The following is a 17,147-nucleotide window of genomic DNA, read 5'->3' as shown; positions in this document are numbered from 1 at the left end:
GCGAGCACAAGCTCGAGCTCGACGTTGACTTTCGTTGACTTAACGGCCACAGGTGTCGCTGTTAACGAGCATTTCTGATTCTTACAAACAGTCCCTTTAACAAAGCAGTGTTGTAATGCAATCTTTGGTATCAATCTTTTCATTTAACGCTTGCCAAAAAAGCAAATAAGTGTATTTCCCAAAATGTAAAACTATTACTTTAAAATGTAAAAGTTCAATTCTGCCATACAATGTTACTTAATTTTGACAACTCAAGAACAAACAGTTGTTGTATGTGGCTTCACGGGAAAGCTAAAAAAAATCCAACTGTCTTGAAGCCCTCATGGAGCAAAGGATGTGTTTGGGCCATATTACAATATCATGTTTCTTAAGCTCTCATGGGTTCAAAAGGTTTTCCCTGACCAAATTTAAAAAAGAACCTAACTTGTCAGTGTGTGGATGTGAGTTGAGAACCACCGAGCATCACTTGAACTCCGCATGTGTGCGCACCGAGCAGCCAATCAGCGCGTCACGGCCCGGCCCGGCCCGGCCCGGTGTGGACCGGCTTGGGTCTGTGTTTCTTTAAGAATGTGAAGGTGGGTGAGCCCCTTCTCCTGACGCACGCCTGGTATGCAAACATAAATTTAGCAGCAACGTGTTTGCTGGGGGAACAAAATATCTGGAAGCGACCGTGAAGTGTCATGTCGTCTCCGGCAGTTCTTGGCTGACTTTTACCTTTTTTCCTCTCTCTCTCTGTCTCTCTCTCTCTCTCTCTCTGTCTCTCTCTCTCTCTCTCTCTCTCTCTCTGTGTGAGGAGTTGAAGTGGAGCCGCAGCGCAGCGCGCAGAGGAGAGCAGAACCTCTTGTGACTGGGCAGACTGGGACACAATCTGCCTCTCTACAAGTTAGAAATAAGACTGAGGTAACAGCGTGAGAGATGACAGGAGGCTGCTGGTGGACGACTGGACTGCTTCTTCTGGCTGTGTGTGTGGAGGTACAGTAAGCTTCACATCAATTGATTTGATATTTAACATGTGAGAGAAATGCGCGTCACTCCAATGTTAAGAAAGTGTGTGGATCTGAGGCACCACGTTATTTGGGATTTTTATCTTTTTTTTTTTCTTTTCTTCTTTCTAACTTTTACTCAATTTATTGAGAAAGAAAACTACTGATTCTAAATTGACCTGTACTCTGTCTCTAAAAGACAACTCACTATTGTAATGGGGACCCATGCATAAAAGTGACATTTTATTATAACCATACCGTATATGATTTATTACAGGGTTGCTCTAATCTTACAGACATATACAGGAACCCATTATTTTTTTTTTTTTTTTGGGATGTGATGAAGCATTCATTGGTCATCCTCTTCCTCCAGTGATGCTGAAGCAGGTCCACTGCTGCTGCACAGTGGATGCGATGATGAACAAGTGTGGTATTCTGCAAATCTGAAATGATAAAATATCTTTAATTAACAGGAAAATGAGAGACTGACTAAAATTGGGGGTTCATTTGCTATTTAAAAGTCTTATGTAATTAATATACTGCAACCTTCCTTTTACTTTGCAATGTCAGACCTGAAATGTAATAGAGAGAGCGTGGGTCATCCTCTGAAAGGTCAAAGCTTATCAGTCTGATCAAACTTGTAAAATGACTACACTCAGCTAATCACTGCTTGACTACATGTTATCTCCCAATGGCCTATAGTTCATGCAGAGAAAAGCTGTGTAAAAGCTGACACATGCTGCGTAACGGTATACAACAAGAGCTGAGCAAGAGTTTTTTTAAGTGGAACACAAAGCAGTTGCTTGGCCCTGCAGAGTCAGATTTTAGGTCTCAAACAGAGGGGGTGGGATGCCACTGTCACTGTGTGTGTGTGTGCGTGTGTGTGTGTGTGCAAAATGACCACAACAGGTGCTAATGGCACTTCAAGGTGATTTGGGCTTTAGACACCCTGGCTGCCATTATAACCCCGCTGAGCACGTCCACGCTGCAATCAGTGGACGTCAGTGACAGAGAAGCGCTGTGTGAGGCTTTGCAACTCTTTTTCCGGGCCACTGTCCAGTGCTGGTCCTGATTATGTTGCACTTTAAATAGGCCTGTTGGGATAGAAAATCATGAATTGGCACATTAATGGACTGTGTGTGTGAGCATCAGTGTGTGGCTGCTGATGTAAGGCCTTTGATTATGTTTTCATGATTATCTGAAGAGTATGAATCCTTAATTCTCCTACATTAACAGACATTTGTGTGTGTATATAATTGTACTCAACTCCTTGAGCTGCTCAGTTCAGTGGCAAAGTGTCAGAAGTGATACGCACTCACACTGACTTCTGTGTTACAACAAGTGGCGGCGGTTTGATTGTTTTATGTCTCTGTCATATATCAAGACAGAATAATGACTCTGTAGCTTTTTGCTCAAGTGTGTCGTGAAAAGCTTTCCCATCTGTGCAAGGACTTGCACAGCATGAGTCAGCACTGGACATTTGTCTGTTCACACACAACAGAGTGACCCAATGCTTTGCTTCAGAAGTCTAGGGATCAACAAGTGCTGCCTCTGCTATGCGGTGGCCGTTCCTTTTCATCCTCGCTCTTAGGTCAGAGTCTCTGCATTGCTATTTAACTAAAGAATGAGACTCTATATTTGCGTGTACGGCTGTTGGAAGTTGTGTGACTTTGTGTGTGTGGGCCAAATGGCCTGTGGCTCCAACCCCTAAGTGGAATAGGCCTTCCTTTGTGGGTGACATAATGACATACCTCGAGTGATTCTTGGAGGGTCTTGTTGCTCTCACTCTATTCCCTTGATTTGTGCAGCAAAGTGGAACCTTCCAGAAACAGTTTTTTTTTCCATTTCTGTTGGATGGGGATTTAAAGGTGCTTGTGTGCGCGCAGGAGGCCGTGCCCTTAAAAAGACACTCAAGCATCTCAGAGCACCGAGGTTGGTGCCCGTAAATCATGATTTTGGCACCTGCCAGGGCGACAGAGCAAAGCAAATCCTTTCGCTATGCTTTAATTTTGTTTGTTTTGGCCTCTCTGGTTCTCTCATGGCTTTTGTGCTTTTTTTGTGTAAAAGTTGTCTAAAGTGTTACATCTTAATATTTATATTTGTGTGTCAAAATTTGGTCTTACAGATAGGAATGCATCAATCCTGTTTAACAAGGAGACCTTGTTACTGTTTCCAATACCCAAACTCTGGGTTTCTGTCTTAGTCGACTAAGATTTCTTTAGTCGATTAGTCATTTTTATGCTTTTTTCATGCTGAATGACTTATTTCCAAGAAACTTATGAGCACATCTCTGGTAATCACAAGATTTAAAGTGGTGCTTTTGTATGATTCTTTGTGGAGAAACTCAGTTTTACAGATCTGTTGATTAAATCAACTAATCGATAAGTCGACAAAATCGTATGAGTCGACTAAGAATGTCTTTGGTCGAGGACAGCCCTAATAAATACCATAATGTCTTTTCCTAAAATGTAAAATCTGTACATTCCTATGTGCTTTGCGCTTACCAGAGGAATTGGAAACTGTATTTATATCAGTGACGTTTGGCCAATCCAATAAAGTCTGTATCTACATCCCTACTTACACGGACATTGATATAAAACTGAACTAAAACCAAACTGGGTGTGTGCTCCGTTAAATTTTTTGACCAACTTCCAACAAATTCAGGTGAATATATTGGCTTAAGACTCTAGAAATCGTTGCTGCAACTACAACACAGCAAATAAAACGGCCCGTGACAATGATATCTCTATTGAAGTGGATGAAATTGCTCCTCTTTTGGGAGTTATTGCTAAACGACACGGTTTATTGTTTTCGACACATGATGGATTCAAAGTCGGCTGCCAGACTTCATCGCATTGCACACTCAGCTGCAATCCAAAAGGAAATTAGCCACAAACGCAACAGATTTTGATGTTTATTCAAGGAAATGGTCCCTCTCAGAGTCTTAATGCAGCGAGCAGAGTGTATTGAAGTCCTCAGGATGGGGAAGCTTTAGGGTCTAATGGCAGGATTAAGTGGGGTCACGGCGTGCAAATGTGTCCCAAGTGGTCGTCCGTCAACAACAACATGTCTTGTTCCCCGAAACACGCTCCTTGGCTTGATTGCTTGATCGTAAAGACCTCAAACTATCCAATTAGCTTTCATGAGGGCCTTTGTTGTGGACGCAAGTGGAATGGGAAGTGAATTAATTTTGAGAAGGATTGGTCCCACTTGAGGAGAAAAGGAAAGGGCTTCAGAGAACATCTGGCCAGTGATGGATGGATGGAGCCAGTTTTTGGAGAGCGTTAACAAAAGCGAGTGTTTTCAGTTACGCTGCAAAAGCCTTCATACTCATCTCATTGTTCCCATCTGGGCTTAATATGCGGAGTGAGACCGAGGGCTGCTTAGTGTGGAAGTGTATGTGTGCAATGTTGCTCTCAATCCCCCAAGGCTAAAATTCACTGGGACTCATGTTTGCGTGAATTGCCACGGTACCTGCCACTTCTCGTGCAGCGTTCCTGGCACAGTAGCAATGTTTCCTGTGTGTCCTATACTCAGGTGAGCCGGGATGCTGCTCTTCCAATACTGGAAATCCAGAGAGCAGGCATTCATCCCTGTAGAGCCGGGCGCCAAAAGGAAGTAGCTTCACTTCCATTCTCAGCGGGCCAATGAAGAAAAAGTACTGCAGAACAGAACAAGACATGGCAGCTTGTATTGGATGTTGAGTCCCAAAGAAAGTTCAGTTTTAACAGTGTATCACTCAACTCCAATTTGTATTTATTTTCATTGACTTTATTGAAAATCCTGAAGATCCGTCAGTTCAAAGAAGCTATTGTAGAAATACAAAATCCCCAATCAGAGATTTCACAAATGGGGCATGACCTGAGAAGAATATATAAAATTAGATCTGGCTTTCAGATGATGAGCTGGTTTTTGGTATTGTATTTTATAAAAGACTGTTTCCCCCTTTTTTGACAATCCCATTGATGACAGACACTTTCTCCGAGTGAAGCACCAGATGAAACCTGACAGAGTGCTTTTGTCTTCGACTCCACAACCAAATTTTTTGGTAAAATGAATTGTTTGATATCCTGGGAAATATGCATATTCGCTTTCTGGCAAAGAGTTAGGAGAAGATTGATACCCCTCTCATGTCTCCATGCTAAATATGAAGCTATAGGGCTAGGGGACATTTAGCTTAGCTTAGCTGAAAGAATGGAAACAGCGAGAAACCACTAGCCTGGCTCTGTCCTGTTGTTTTTACAGTTCAGTTTTTATGTGATTAAACAAACGAGATATAACGTGTTAATTAGTGCAACCAGGTCTCACGGAAAGGCGTATAAATACCATGACATTACAGGGACATTCCTTGTCATTTGTACGCAACGCAAACGTCTGCAGTTAGGTTTAGGCAATAAAACCACTTAGTTAGGGTAAGGGAAAATGTCATGGTTGGGCTAAAATAAATACGTAAACTAAATAAAATATGTACGGAAACAACGTAACCCAACTACGGGAAACATGTCACTAAAGTCAATAAAAAACATGCGACAATCGTCACATGACAAACGCCACTAACGTAACTTACAAAACAAAACACCGGCCAACAACGGTCTCGAACACGGGTGTCCTGGTTAAACGTCTTGCGCATCATCGTGGCATTTATACGCCTTTTTGTGTGGACGCGCTGATTAGTGAGGTATAGAGGTGCTTGTATTCAGAATTTTTTTCTACCTAGTTTGGACAGAGCCAGGCTAGCTGTTTCCCCCCGTTTCCAGTCTTTATGCTAAGCTAAGCTAATGGCCCCCTTGTCCTTGCTTTCATATTTAGCGTACAGACATGAGAGTGGTATCGATCTTCTCATCCAATTCCCGGTAAGAAAGCCAAATAGAGCATTTCGCAAAATGTCAAACTGTTTTATTTTCTTTTTTACATCAGGAGTTGATTAACAAACCAGGCCTTGTGAAAATTGAAAAGATGTGGAACGGAGAATATGGCTTTTGCCGTTTCCCCTCCCAAATCTCGTGGAACTCGATAGTGTTGTTTGCCTTTCAATCACTTGATGCCAAGTTCTAATAACATGCTGTGACTGACTGCCCAAAGCCATCCTGTGCCAGTAAATGGCATAACTTGCTGGAGTCATGTTGCACTGGTATATGCCAGAGTGTATGTGAGAGGGCATGTTGTTCAGGCTACGATATCAAAAAGCATAATGAGTTCATGTGGTTTCATGTGGCTCAGGAAATGGAATATGTCTTATTGTGCCACACGCGGTGCCAAACTCTTTGATTTTATATCAAGCTGCTGTCACGCATTGATAAAGAGCTGCCAGCAGATGGCAACATTACAGCAGAGGGGACTTTTTGTGTCCAGTTCAGCAGCAGTGATGGCCCTCTGCAGCTCCCACGCCCATCACAGATACTCAGTTCTATTGTGATTTTGCAGGTGGCTGCCCTCCGTCCCCTCTCTGCTTCCTCTGGAGCCCCTTGTGAATGTATTTGTTCCTTTCTTCATGAGGTTTATTTGTCATTGCCGTGCTTGAAAGCCGACCCTCTGGCATCCTGTTCCTCTGATGAAACATCTTGGGGCTCCATCTGTGGCGAGCTCCACGTCCCTTCCGTCAGCGTGATGGAGCGTTGTTGTTTTATCTTGTTGTGTGTTCCCGGACGCCAGCTCAAACTTCGTTTGCAGCAGCCCCTGCGCATCATCTGGCTTGCACATTTGTTTTTCACACACGGCCGATCTCAAAAGAAGCAGAACCTTGCAGTCGAGCTGCTCTGCCTTTTGGCTCGAGCACATGCCTGTCGGTTCTGTCCTGCCCCGGCCCTGACCTCAGATCCGTCCCAGGGTGGAATTGCAGCGGGAGTGCCGGGGAGTGGTGCTAACGAGAGGGGAGAGGGAGCACTCGGGGGGCCCCTCTTGTGACGCCTAATTAGAAGGGAGGGCAGGTAGGAGGTGTTTGTGTGTTTGTGTGTGTTGAAACAGTACTGGGGAGGATTGTCAGGAGAGAGGAAGAAGCCTCTGCAGAGGGAAGGAAAGAGGAAAGAAAGAAGGAAGAGGATATTGGAGGCAAAAAGGTCAAGAATGGTGGAGAAACAGAGGAACAAGACAGTGGATTATGCTCTAGCCCTTTAGTAATGAAGTTAAGTTAGAGGATTGAAGGAGAAAAGTGTAGGTTTTTGGGGGAAAGTATTCAAGGAATTGATGTGTTTATATGAAAAATAATGTGGCGTACAGGTCAAAGCCAAGACCTTCATCAGATAGGTGAAATTGAGTAGCATCTTTGTCAATGACCAGGGTTAAACAAAACCGTGAAATCTAACAAAACCGAGAAGAGGTGAGTGCCACGTTAGAAGATGCAAAGGAAGAGTGGAATATTAATGGAGTGATATTGATTTAGGTGAGAGCAAGAAGAGACCGAGATACAACGATGTCTGTAGAAATGGGAGGAAAACAACAGAGCAATGTTGATGGAGTGAGAGTGGAAGAGTTGCGTGAAGCGTGCACAGAGAGCAAAAGGCCAAAGCGGGAGTAATGCAGAACAAAGCCACCAGCGTAAAGTTGGAAAGCAAAACATAAATATTCAACTGTAGCTTCTTGGAGAAAGTGGAGATGCAGTAATTCCAGATCAGCTGACTGGTTGACAGGCATGAAAAACAAATACCGGTTATCTCTTTCTTGCTGACCTCACTCCTTTGGAAGGAAGGAGGTTGCATACGAGTGTGAGAAAGGTTACGTGTAAGGATGGACGGCTAAATCCAGTGGAAACATGATTGACTGAGGGTCTGCGGCGCTGGTGTCTGACAGGGGTCTCCACGGCTGAATGTTTGCGAGGCTAATGATGCTCTCCGCTGTTCTCACATCTGCTTCCCCCCTGTGGCCACATGTGCTTCGAGTAAAACACTGAGCCGCCACGACTAAACACTGGAGACCCCGTTACAAATGATGTGCTATTAGGATTACTATGCATACGCCCACAGGAGCAGATTGATGAGCGTGTAATCATGCGTGCTCGCAAAGTAGGTGTGTGTGTGGATCTGTGTGTAGCATGCTTCAGCGTCCATGTAGACCATTTTTCATACTATTTATGGCTGACATGTATTGAGCAAAAGCTATTTGACAAGTTCACATTCTGCCTCTCTATGTAGTTTTCATTGCTGCTTGTGGAGTCCACCTTATCCATGTGGAGTCAGTGTAAATAGTGTATGCACAAGGGATTCTCGGAAGCAATGCATGCACTAGCTTTTGTCTTGCATAGTCATTATGTGCATTATGTGCATATTATTTTAACATGGAACATTTGATTATTACTGTGTTGGGTGACATTGGTGGTGACAGGTATCGCCAAGCTCAGCCAGGAATGAAAGCTTAAAGCAATAGTCCAATATTTTGGGAAATTAGATTAGAAGTTCACTACCAGTCTCATATCTGTCCGGTAAAGCTTAGCTCTGTAGGTGACCTCCGGGTCTGAAAAGTGAAGCCAATGCAGAAGTGCCTTAAACTTGCATTCTGTCTAACAGCCAGCAGGGGGCGACTCCTCTGGTTGCAAAAAGAAGTCTGATTGTATAGAAGTCTATGAGCAAATGAGCCTACTTCTCACTTGATTTATTACCTCAGTAAACATTGTAAACATGAGTTTATGGTCTCAATCGCTAGTTTCAAGTCTTCTTCAATACAGCATGATGTTCATTTAGTAAATTATGGTCCCATTTAGAGTCAAATAGACCATAAAGCAGGGGATGCTTTAGGGCGTGGCTACCTTGTGATTGACAGGTCTCTATCACGGCGTTGTCCGGTCTGGGAGTTGTCTGTGTTTTCGTCTTATAACTTTAACCCTTTTACAGTGTGTTTTCAGTTCGTGATTAGTTGTCAACTAAAAAATGAATCCCCAACTATGTTGATAATCAATTAATTAAATAAAATAAGTAATTTTTTAAGAAAAAAAGTTAAAATTCTCTGATTCCAGCTTCTTAAATATGAATATTTTCTGGTTTCTTTACTCCTCTATGACAGTAAACTGAATATATTTTGAGTTGTGGACAAAACAAGACATTTGAGGATCTCATCTTGGGCTTTGGGAAAACACTGATCGACACTTTTCACCATTTTCTGACAATTTATAGACCAAACAACTAATCGATTAATCAAGAAAATAATCCACAGATTAATGAAAATAATCATTAGTTGCAGCCCTGAACTCGAGGCTTCAAAACGGCAGTCGACAAACCAATGGGTGACGTCACGATGACTATGTCCACTTCTTATATACAGTTTATGGCTTAGCTTAGCATAAAGACTGGAAACGGGGGGATACAGCCACCCTGGTTGAAGTGGACAGCTACCCCAAAATTGCACTTAAGTACAGTACTTGAGTAAATATACTTATTTCCTTACTTACTTTAGTTACTTTCCACCAAAGGTGTGTATGTGTGCTTGCAGTCTTGTGACTGCTGTGTGTGTGGTGTGACTATGGGTCCATTCCCAGGCCGCTCACAGGGATTACCTATAGGCCGCGGTGCCCTCTATGAAATGCATCAGCACACACACACACACACACATTGTGGCGAGCAGTGACACAGCGCAGATGTAGCGGCTGCAGCACAGACATCGTGGCCCCTATGAAGAGGCCTGGGTCTCCCCCTTTTGAGGAAGCCCACTGCCGGGGAAATCTGTGTGGTCTCGGTGCATGTTTGTGTGAAGTATAAAGTGTATCTTAAGTGTGTTTATGTGTTATTTATAAGAGTGTGAGGTGGAAAGCGGGAGGTCATGGGAAATAAAGGCTGCTTTTAAAATATACAGTGATCTCAGGAGGTCTGTTATAGTGCAGGCAGGCAGAAACATTTCAGAAATGTGTATGACCAAGAGTTGCTATAAACAGGCGTTGTTGGGTTTGTATTTGTGGCTATTTGATTAAATCTTTTTCAACCACAAAGATGACCTTTGTGGTTTTAAGAGACTCCAGAGGCAGGTCTGAACTAAGAGCGAACTTGACTGTGAACTTTAAATAACCTTTTATTCAAATGTGTATGCCTTCAAAAAGCCTGTACGGTCTTGTTATTTGTATGTTGTGCAATGATTGATGTCTGACCTCTGAAAATAATTACCCCCATCTATGAGAAAAATGCGCCCGCAGGTCGCTGTTGTTTACGGTCTTCGGCTCGCTGACGGCCCCTGTCTCACCGTGGCGTTGCATTTGAAGTGCTGCTGTGGAATTCGGTCCCGGCATACCTCTTTGTGGTGCGGTGACATCATCCACGCTGGTGTCTCGCTCTGATCTCACTGGCGGGACTGGCACCACGCGCAAAAATGCGGCCAGCTTGTTTGAATCTGTTGTGAATCTGCGCAGTCCGAATCCTCTCAGCACCCCGCCCCCCTTCTCCTCCTGTCTCCCTGATGACAGGTATGCAGCTTGAAAAGTATTTGGCAACCATGACCTGGAAAAGTGCACATTTGACATTGAGCATGTCACTCACCCTTCATTCTCACCCTTCAGGACGTACAGTAATGCTCCTTTTTAAATAAGGCCTTTTGTGTTATCAGCACGGTTTCTTCTCTCATCTCGGCGTGATTTTGCTTCATAGCTGGAATAGTTGGGATTGTGGTGACCAGGTGGCCTGTGAAGCCACCTAGATGATATGACAGATACTGCATACTCAGCTCCGTATGAAAGATCCTGAAATGTGTGTTCAGATCATTTAAGCCCAATGTTGAGAGACGGATGGACTGACAGACAGAGAGACGGACAGCTGAGAGCAAGGTGCAGGGCAGGTGAAACCTGTCTTAATCCATGTTGACTGTTCTTATTACAGTTATTGACAAAGTCTCTCGGCATCTAAATCTGGGAGTAGTCGAGCATTGACATCTATCAAAATGTGAAGGGCTCGTTGAAAGGTGTATGTGTATATTTGAAGCAGTGATCCCTCATCACGGGATCGATTTTTCAAAGAATTATTTTCACCTTAAAACCTTGTAGATTGTTAGGGTGCTTTCACACCTGTAGTTGGGTTTATTTGGTCCGGGCCAAAGGGAAACAATGATACATTGTTGCATTTAAGTTCTGGTCCTTTTTCCAAATGAACCAGAGGAGTAGACATGAAGTTATACAGACCGACCGGTAACGCGTTGATTGGACAGGGACCCCGAAGTCACGCCACAGCCAAGTAATTATCCCTTTTGCGTGTTTGTTTTTTCACTCTTACCGTAATTCGTCACTTCTGTTTTCTCTCTAAGTTTCTTGACTCAAACATGATGATCCGTTGTTTGGAATAATCCCTAAGATTACACATTTCACTCGGCGTGTAGGATCGCAGAATTCTTACTCCTAACCCCGAAGCAATAGCATCTCATTTTGATAAACATGCTGACATTTTAAGTTCCTGCAGGGAAATATCTGTCTGTTCATCTGTCACACTCAATATTTCACCCAATATTTACTCCAGATGCACGCTGCATTATTTCAACATCACACTACCAAATGGATTTTGATCAAACTTCTAAGACTTCAGAATAGAACGTCATGTCATTAAAATGCGAAACAAGGTGACATAATGCCTGAGGTGAACTGCACCCCTTCATCAAAGATATTTAGTTTAATGTCGACTTGTTTTGTTGATGAGGGAGGAAGATGGAATGAGGGAGAGGCTCGCTGGATTTTGACTGTTTTCACTGACAAACAATGGCAGGCTGTGTGTGTGTATTAGTACAAAGAGTGAGCGAGAGCCATTTGTATGTTTAAGTTGGTGAAAGATGCGCGTGCGTCGGCGCGAGACAAGTGCGTGAGCTGACGTTGATTGGCAGGTGGGCGCAGCAGGAATGTGCCTGGCTGCAGCTCTCTGCGGGACAGGTACAAACCGTTCTATCATCGCACGAGAGAGTAATCGTTACGGGCAAATCATTACATGATCAGAGGGAACCAAGTCCGTGCCAAATATGCACACAGCCCTGGAGAATGTTTTTGTGGTGGTGGGCTCAACAACAGTAAGGGAACGATGGAGAGAAAGACATTTCATAATCCGAGAGAAAGCATGTATAATACTAACCGGATGAAGATTTTTTAAGATGGGATTAGTTTGATGGGAGGTGGGAGGGTGACTCAGATCAGTTTGATCTCTGCGATCAGTGCTGGTCCGGTGCGTGGTAGCTTGGCACAGGAGCAGGGGGTGTGGGAAAGTGGTTGGCCTCTAACAAAAAAGAAGAAATGTGCCTCCCAGTAACCCCAAAATTGTCTAATTTAAACGTTCATAGTTGACTTCCAAACGTCAGCCGTAAGCCTACATGAAGGGATCACCTAAGTTTGAGTTCTGGAGAGCTACCGCCAGGACTAACGTTAAAGGGTAACTTCGGTATTTCTCAACCTGGACCCTATTTTCCCATGTTTTTGTGTCACAAATTGGTCCAGTATTGAGGGAGAACGCTGCAGCTGGCAGCCGCTAAACAAGCTGTAATGTAACCCTTTGGGGCAACCTGGCACCGTCATTTTACGTCCACTAAAAGTGCTTGTTTTTACCACTGACAGGCTCAGGTTGTTTTTTTATAAATGTCTGACAAGATTATGGAAAGGAAGAGAAATAAAACCTTTTTCTTACCTTTCGCTTTCGGTTTGCTACTGTGTCATGTGACTTGTTGCCGGTGGAAACGTGAACGAGAGTATAAGAGAGGAGTGCCGGTGTTGTCAGAGTTTGTTGTATTGGAGTACAGAAAGCGTAGCTTAGTGTTATCTAAAATGTTTTCAATGTCATGGCTGAGTATTTAGATGATTTCGACAATGTGGACACAAAGCAAGATTTCTATAATCGTGAACCAGGAAGAGTAAATAGTGACAAACACCATGTAGGGAGGAGGTTGGGGTGAATGAGTCGGTCAAAAAACACCAGACTTTGCCAAGGAGATCGGTGTTTGTATCCCGTGTGAAACTAGAAATCAACACTGATTTATATGTCACGTAACTTCTGTACTTAAGCTACGCCACTTCCGGAGTTATTTTGACCCAAACCACGATCTTTTCCTAAACCTTACTAAGACGTTTTGTTGCATAAACCTAACCAAGTTGTTTCCTGTGAAGACGGAAGTTTATTTTGAAAAACTGGAGTGGAAATTGACACGTGTGTCGTGTGTTGCTTGATATTTGTAGGAAAATGCACGAAAAATTAGCAATAACTTTTCGGAAGATGTCATACGAACCATTGCATGAGGATAATTTGAGTTCAGAGATGTCTATACCCTTATCAAGAGTTAAAGGCAGGTTACAGAGATTTCATCATCACCATTACAGTGCCTGACACTGTCCTGAAAATTAATTAAGTGAATGAATGAATGAATTTAATACAGCAACATTGCACAACAAATGTAATAAAAGGGAGAAACAAATGTTTAGTAAACATCTTGATAATTAAACATTTACCCACAGAATGTGATGAGTAATGATCTTATCTGATCTGCAAGTGCAGACTGCAGGGAGAAGACAAAATAGGCCCCATGTATCCAGAATAGGTGACATAAAACCTTCATAACACAAACTGGATAATGTAACTGGAATAAATCTGTAAAATGTTGGCTTGTGAATTTTCCCACAGCACACAACATGTTAACGAGAAGCCAAACTCCCGACAGTTGGTCGATCAATCATTTCAACTTTTTGTCCGAGCGCATTACAGTTCCACCTAAATGTAACTGGCAACATGCCTTTTTTTTTTTTTGCGTAACTGGTTTGGAATTTATTGCACTTTGCCCAAAGCTAACAAAATGCCAGTCTCTCACCTCGTACTGAATGATGCTCACTCGCCCGGCGTTAATATTACAATATGTGGTTGTAATTGCTGCGGCTTAATCTATGCTGACAACAAATACTTTTGCAGGAGGAATATTTTCCTTAAAAACCAGACTGAGCTTGCAAGACCGCTAATTTACACAGCAGATGTGGAATTGGGCAATGCTAACAAAACATTTAGGTTTACAGACCACTGTGATGCTCAAAGACAGCAATGCAATATCGTAGGGTAGAGCTATCCTCTATAGGATTTTAGCGACTCAAAAAGTAAAAGTGTAATGAATCAAAGTACAGGAGAGGTATAAAGTTATTATTTACATGCAGCACCAGCTGTTAAGTAACTGGATCTGCTGCTGTGTGCAGGTGTGTCAGGCAGACATCGCCTTGGGGTGCAGCAGCGGAGGATGTAGGTTCATGTTCAACAATGTGTGCCAAAACTGTCTCGCTTGTCTTTAACTTTTTTTTTTACTTTTATCTGTGCATCCATGTGTGTCTGTAATGCAACCCGAGGTGATTCTTGCTCCAACATGCCACTATCCTTTTGGTTCGCTCCGAAAGTAAATATGCAAGTGTGAGCTTACATGTCTATCTTTTTCATTTTATTGTCTTGTGTTTTTATCCACCCTTTTGTTTGTGCTTATTAAGAAAAGCCCAGCGAGCAGGCTAAAAGGTATTGTTATATCATAAATCCCTGTTTCATTTCCTCCTGCTAAGTCTTTGCACACTCATAGATTAGACTTAGTGTGGCCTTGCATGCCCACTGGCTGACTCACTTAGCTCCTGCTGAGCCCTGCTCTTGGGTCTGGAGGGTTCATCCACGGCCTCTCCCTTTTCCTGGCTCTACAGCTCCCAGGCATCCTGCTCCTCACAAGGTCAAACTCGGGAGTGTATAGGCGAGAAAGAGGGAGACAGTTGAGCTATGCATGCACGTGCATATAGGCCATAGGTGTGCGTGCACGCCCTGCAGGGACCCCGTCCTCTATAGTTGCCTCTTCCTCTGCAACGCGGTGCAGAGTGAAGGTGTGAATCGAGGCTGCTGAGGTGATTTCCTCCGCCGCAGCAAGAGAGAGAAACTGACAGAGAAATAGAAATATGGTAGTTTGCCCAGAGGTAAGCACATTCTCATGTCAGGATTTTGAGGGCGCAGCACTTTATTTTACACCTGGCCTTTAATCTATCGAATGTGCGTTTGTGCAATAAGCTTTAGTGCACTTTACAACCTAATTTTATAATAGTATCTGATTGGAGCCGTACCCTCTGCGTGCATTAAGCCAGTTATTGACAAAGTTTCCAACTGTTGAGATACATTTGGAAGGACATTTCCCCGCATTCATGTGATGATCCAGGGCAGAGGATGGATTGCTTTTCTTTCCGCTGCACTAATCCAAGTTGTTGCAGAGGCTCGGCCAGTTAGTTCCCAGATTTAGGAGTGCAAATGAACACACTAATCGTGCACAGAACAGCAGAAGTCCCATGTAGGGAGAAGGACTTTGACTGCCAATCAGTGTCTGACACGTCAAAGGTTATGTCGGTCTGGACTGTCGGATCCGGCCGTGCAAGTTAAGGATTTTTTTACTGGATGTAAGAAGACAGCTTGGCTCCTGGACGCTCACCTAACTTGCATGCCCCAGTTATCTGGATGACGCAAGTGAATCGGGGCAGATCCACCACTTGTGTCTCGTTAATATCAGGCACACCCAGCTGCTGTCATAATCCTGCTGTGTGCATGCACGGCCCTTTGTGGTTCCATCCTCCTCCTACTTCCACCAGAAACACTCGGTCAACTGCTCAGTGGCAGCAAGCATCTTTCTGTCCCTCTCTTGTGCTCTGTTAGGGCTTACAGTCCAGAGATTCAAGATTGTTTATTATCATTGTTCAGCACTCTTTTAAATAAGAACAAAGCATGATTTAGTTTCAGGCAACAAAAATGCAATAAAACCATTAAAACACTTACACACAATGTTAAACACACATCATTAAAATTGAAAATTCGTAACGTGGCTGTGTATAAAGAATATAGCAACACATATGCTATATTGCAGTCCTGAAATTATAACAGGTTTCCCAGAGTAATAATAGTTACAAAATTCAGAAACCAGAACTAGAAAATATCACAGCTCGTGGTGCCAAACTCACTCCACAGTTTATTAAAGTCTTTTTTTCCCCATCAGATGGAAAACATTTTATTACTCTTAAATTTATTGAGCTCTTGATCCAAGAGAATGTGACCACTGAATACGAGTTTTAAATGAGTTTTCACGCCATAACTGGTCTATTAACATTTCAAGTTGTTGATAGAAATGGACAAGAGTAAGAGAGATTGAACACCCTGCAAAATCATTTCTAAATGTACAAAACGCTCAAATCATGCTTTGGAAAATTTGAATGCTGCGGTTGTGTTACCACAGAGGGAAAAGACAGTAAAAACCAAGCACAGATGCCAAAGAGGCCCTTAGTACTGAGTACTAATTTTAGATTCGGTATTAATTAGGCTATTTGATAGAGAACAAAGGTAGAATGAAAGTTAGCCAGATGACAGGCTGTGCTAATTTTGGCACAGGATTTTGATTTAGTTAGTCTTCTGACAAAAATGTACATTAGTTTTCATTATTTTTTGTTTTAAACTAATTTTAGTCAACAAAAACTGAGGACGGGGTGTGACGAATAAACGACACAAAAATGTGACGTACTCGCCTGTGAATATTATATATCTGGGGCTTTTATTGTGAAAGGTAAGAACAGAATGAGTGGATCTGGTGTGCGCTACCTTTGTCAAGGTTGAAAGGAGACTACGGAGCCTCTATATTGTTTCTGTTTCACAAATCTGGGTGCAGCGAAACCCATTCTGTACAACGTGATTGGTTGATGCCTTTTTTCGCGGTGCGAAAGCTCAGAAGAATCGACCTTGTTCAGAGAAAACAATGACACTTTTTCACTGCGTAATATTCATGTTCTCTGTGAAAGTACTCATGACAGAAACAACAATTCGAAAAAAAATATTGACATGCGAATTAATCGCACAAAAAGAAATGCTGCCGATGTGTCCCTACTGGTTAGTATTGTGTTTGTGTGGTTTGCTGCAGCTGTTTTGTTGTCGCTTCTTGTTTAATTTTGAGTGCGACACAGATGCACTTAGTCCATAAATCAGCAGCAGGACAAGCACCAAATTCAACCTCTTTCTTTTACTAATAAAGAGTTGGAAATGTATGATTCCACACATGCATGCAGATCGTTAAATAAAACAGTAATTAATTGATTTGTCCATTAATTTGTCTTTCACATTTTCACATAGTTTTGATTCGTTGATGAAAAAGGTTGTCAACCAATGCTTTTTGTCACAGTTTTCATTGATGAAATCCACCCTGATTCACACATAGTATGTGTAGTAGGCAGTCTCAGAAATTAATAAAACATAAAGG

The 17,147-nt window shown here is 42.7% G+C and overlaps 1 protein-coding gene across 3 annotated transcripts in view; it reads left to right on the top strand.

Annotated features, from left to right (window-relative positions):
* Positions 1-672: 672 nt before the first annotated feature.
* The window catches only part of LOC119481187 (ADAMTS-like protein 1), a 104,848-nt gene continuing 88,373 nt past the window's right edge, over positions 673-17,147 (top strand). For 2 of the 3 annotated variants that reach the window (XM_037757898.1, XM_037757897.1), the window contains exon 1: positions 683-972. In XM_037757898.1, coding sequence (XP_037613826.1) covers positions 916-972 — 57 coding nt within the window. In that variant the 5' untranslated portion in view covers positions 683-915. Of the gene's footprint in view, positions 973-17,147 lie in introns of all 3 variants that reach the window. The other variant, XM_037757901.1, reaches the window with a different exon arrangement.

This window comes from Sebastes umbrosus, chromosome 22 (assembly GCF_015220745.1).
Source record: "Sebastes umbrosus isolate fSebUmb1 chromosome 22, fSebUmb1.pri, whole genome shotgun sequence".
Classification (NCBI taxonomy): Eukaryota; Metazoa; Chordata; class Actinopteri; order Perciformes; family Sebastidae; genus Sebastes; species Sebastes umbrosus.
This window is presented reverse-complemented; position numbering and strand designations above follow the sequence as displayed.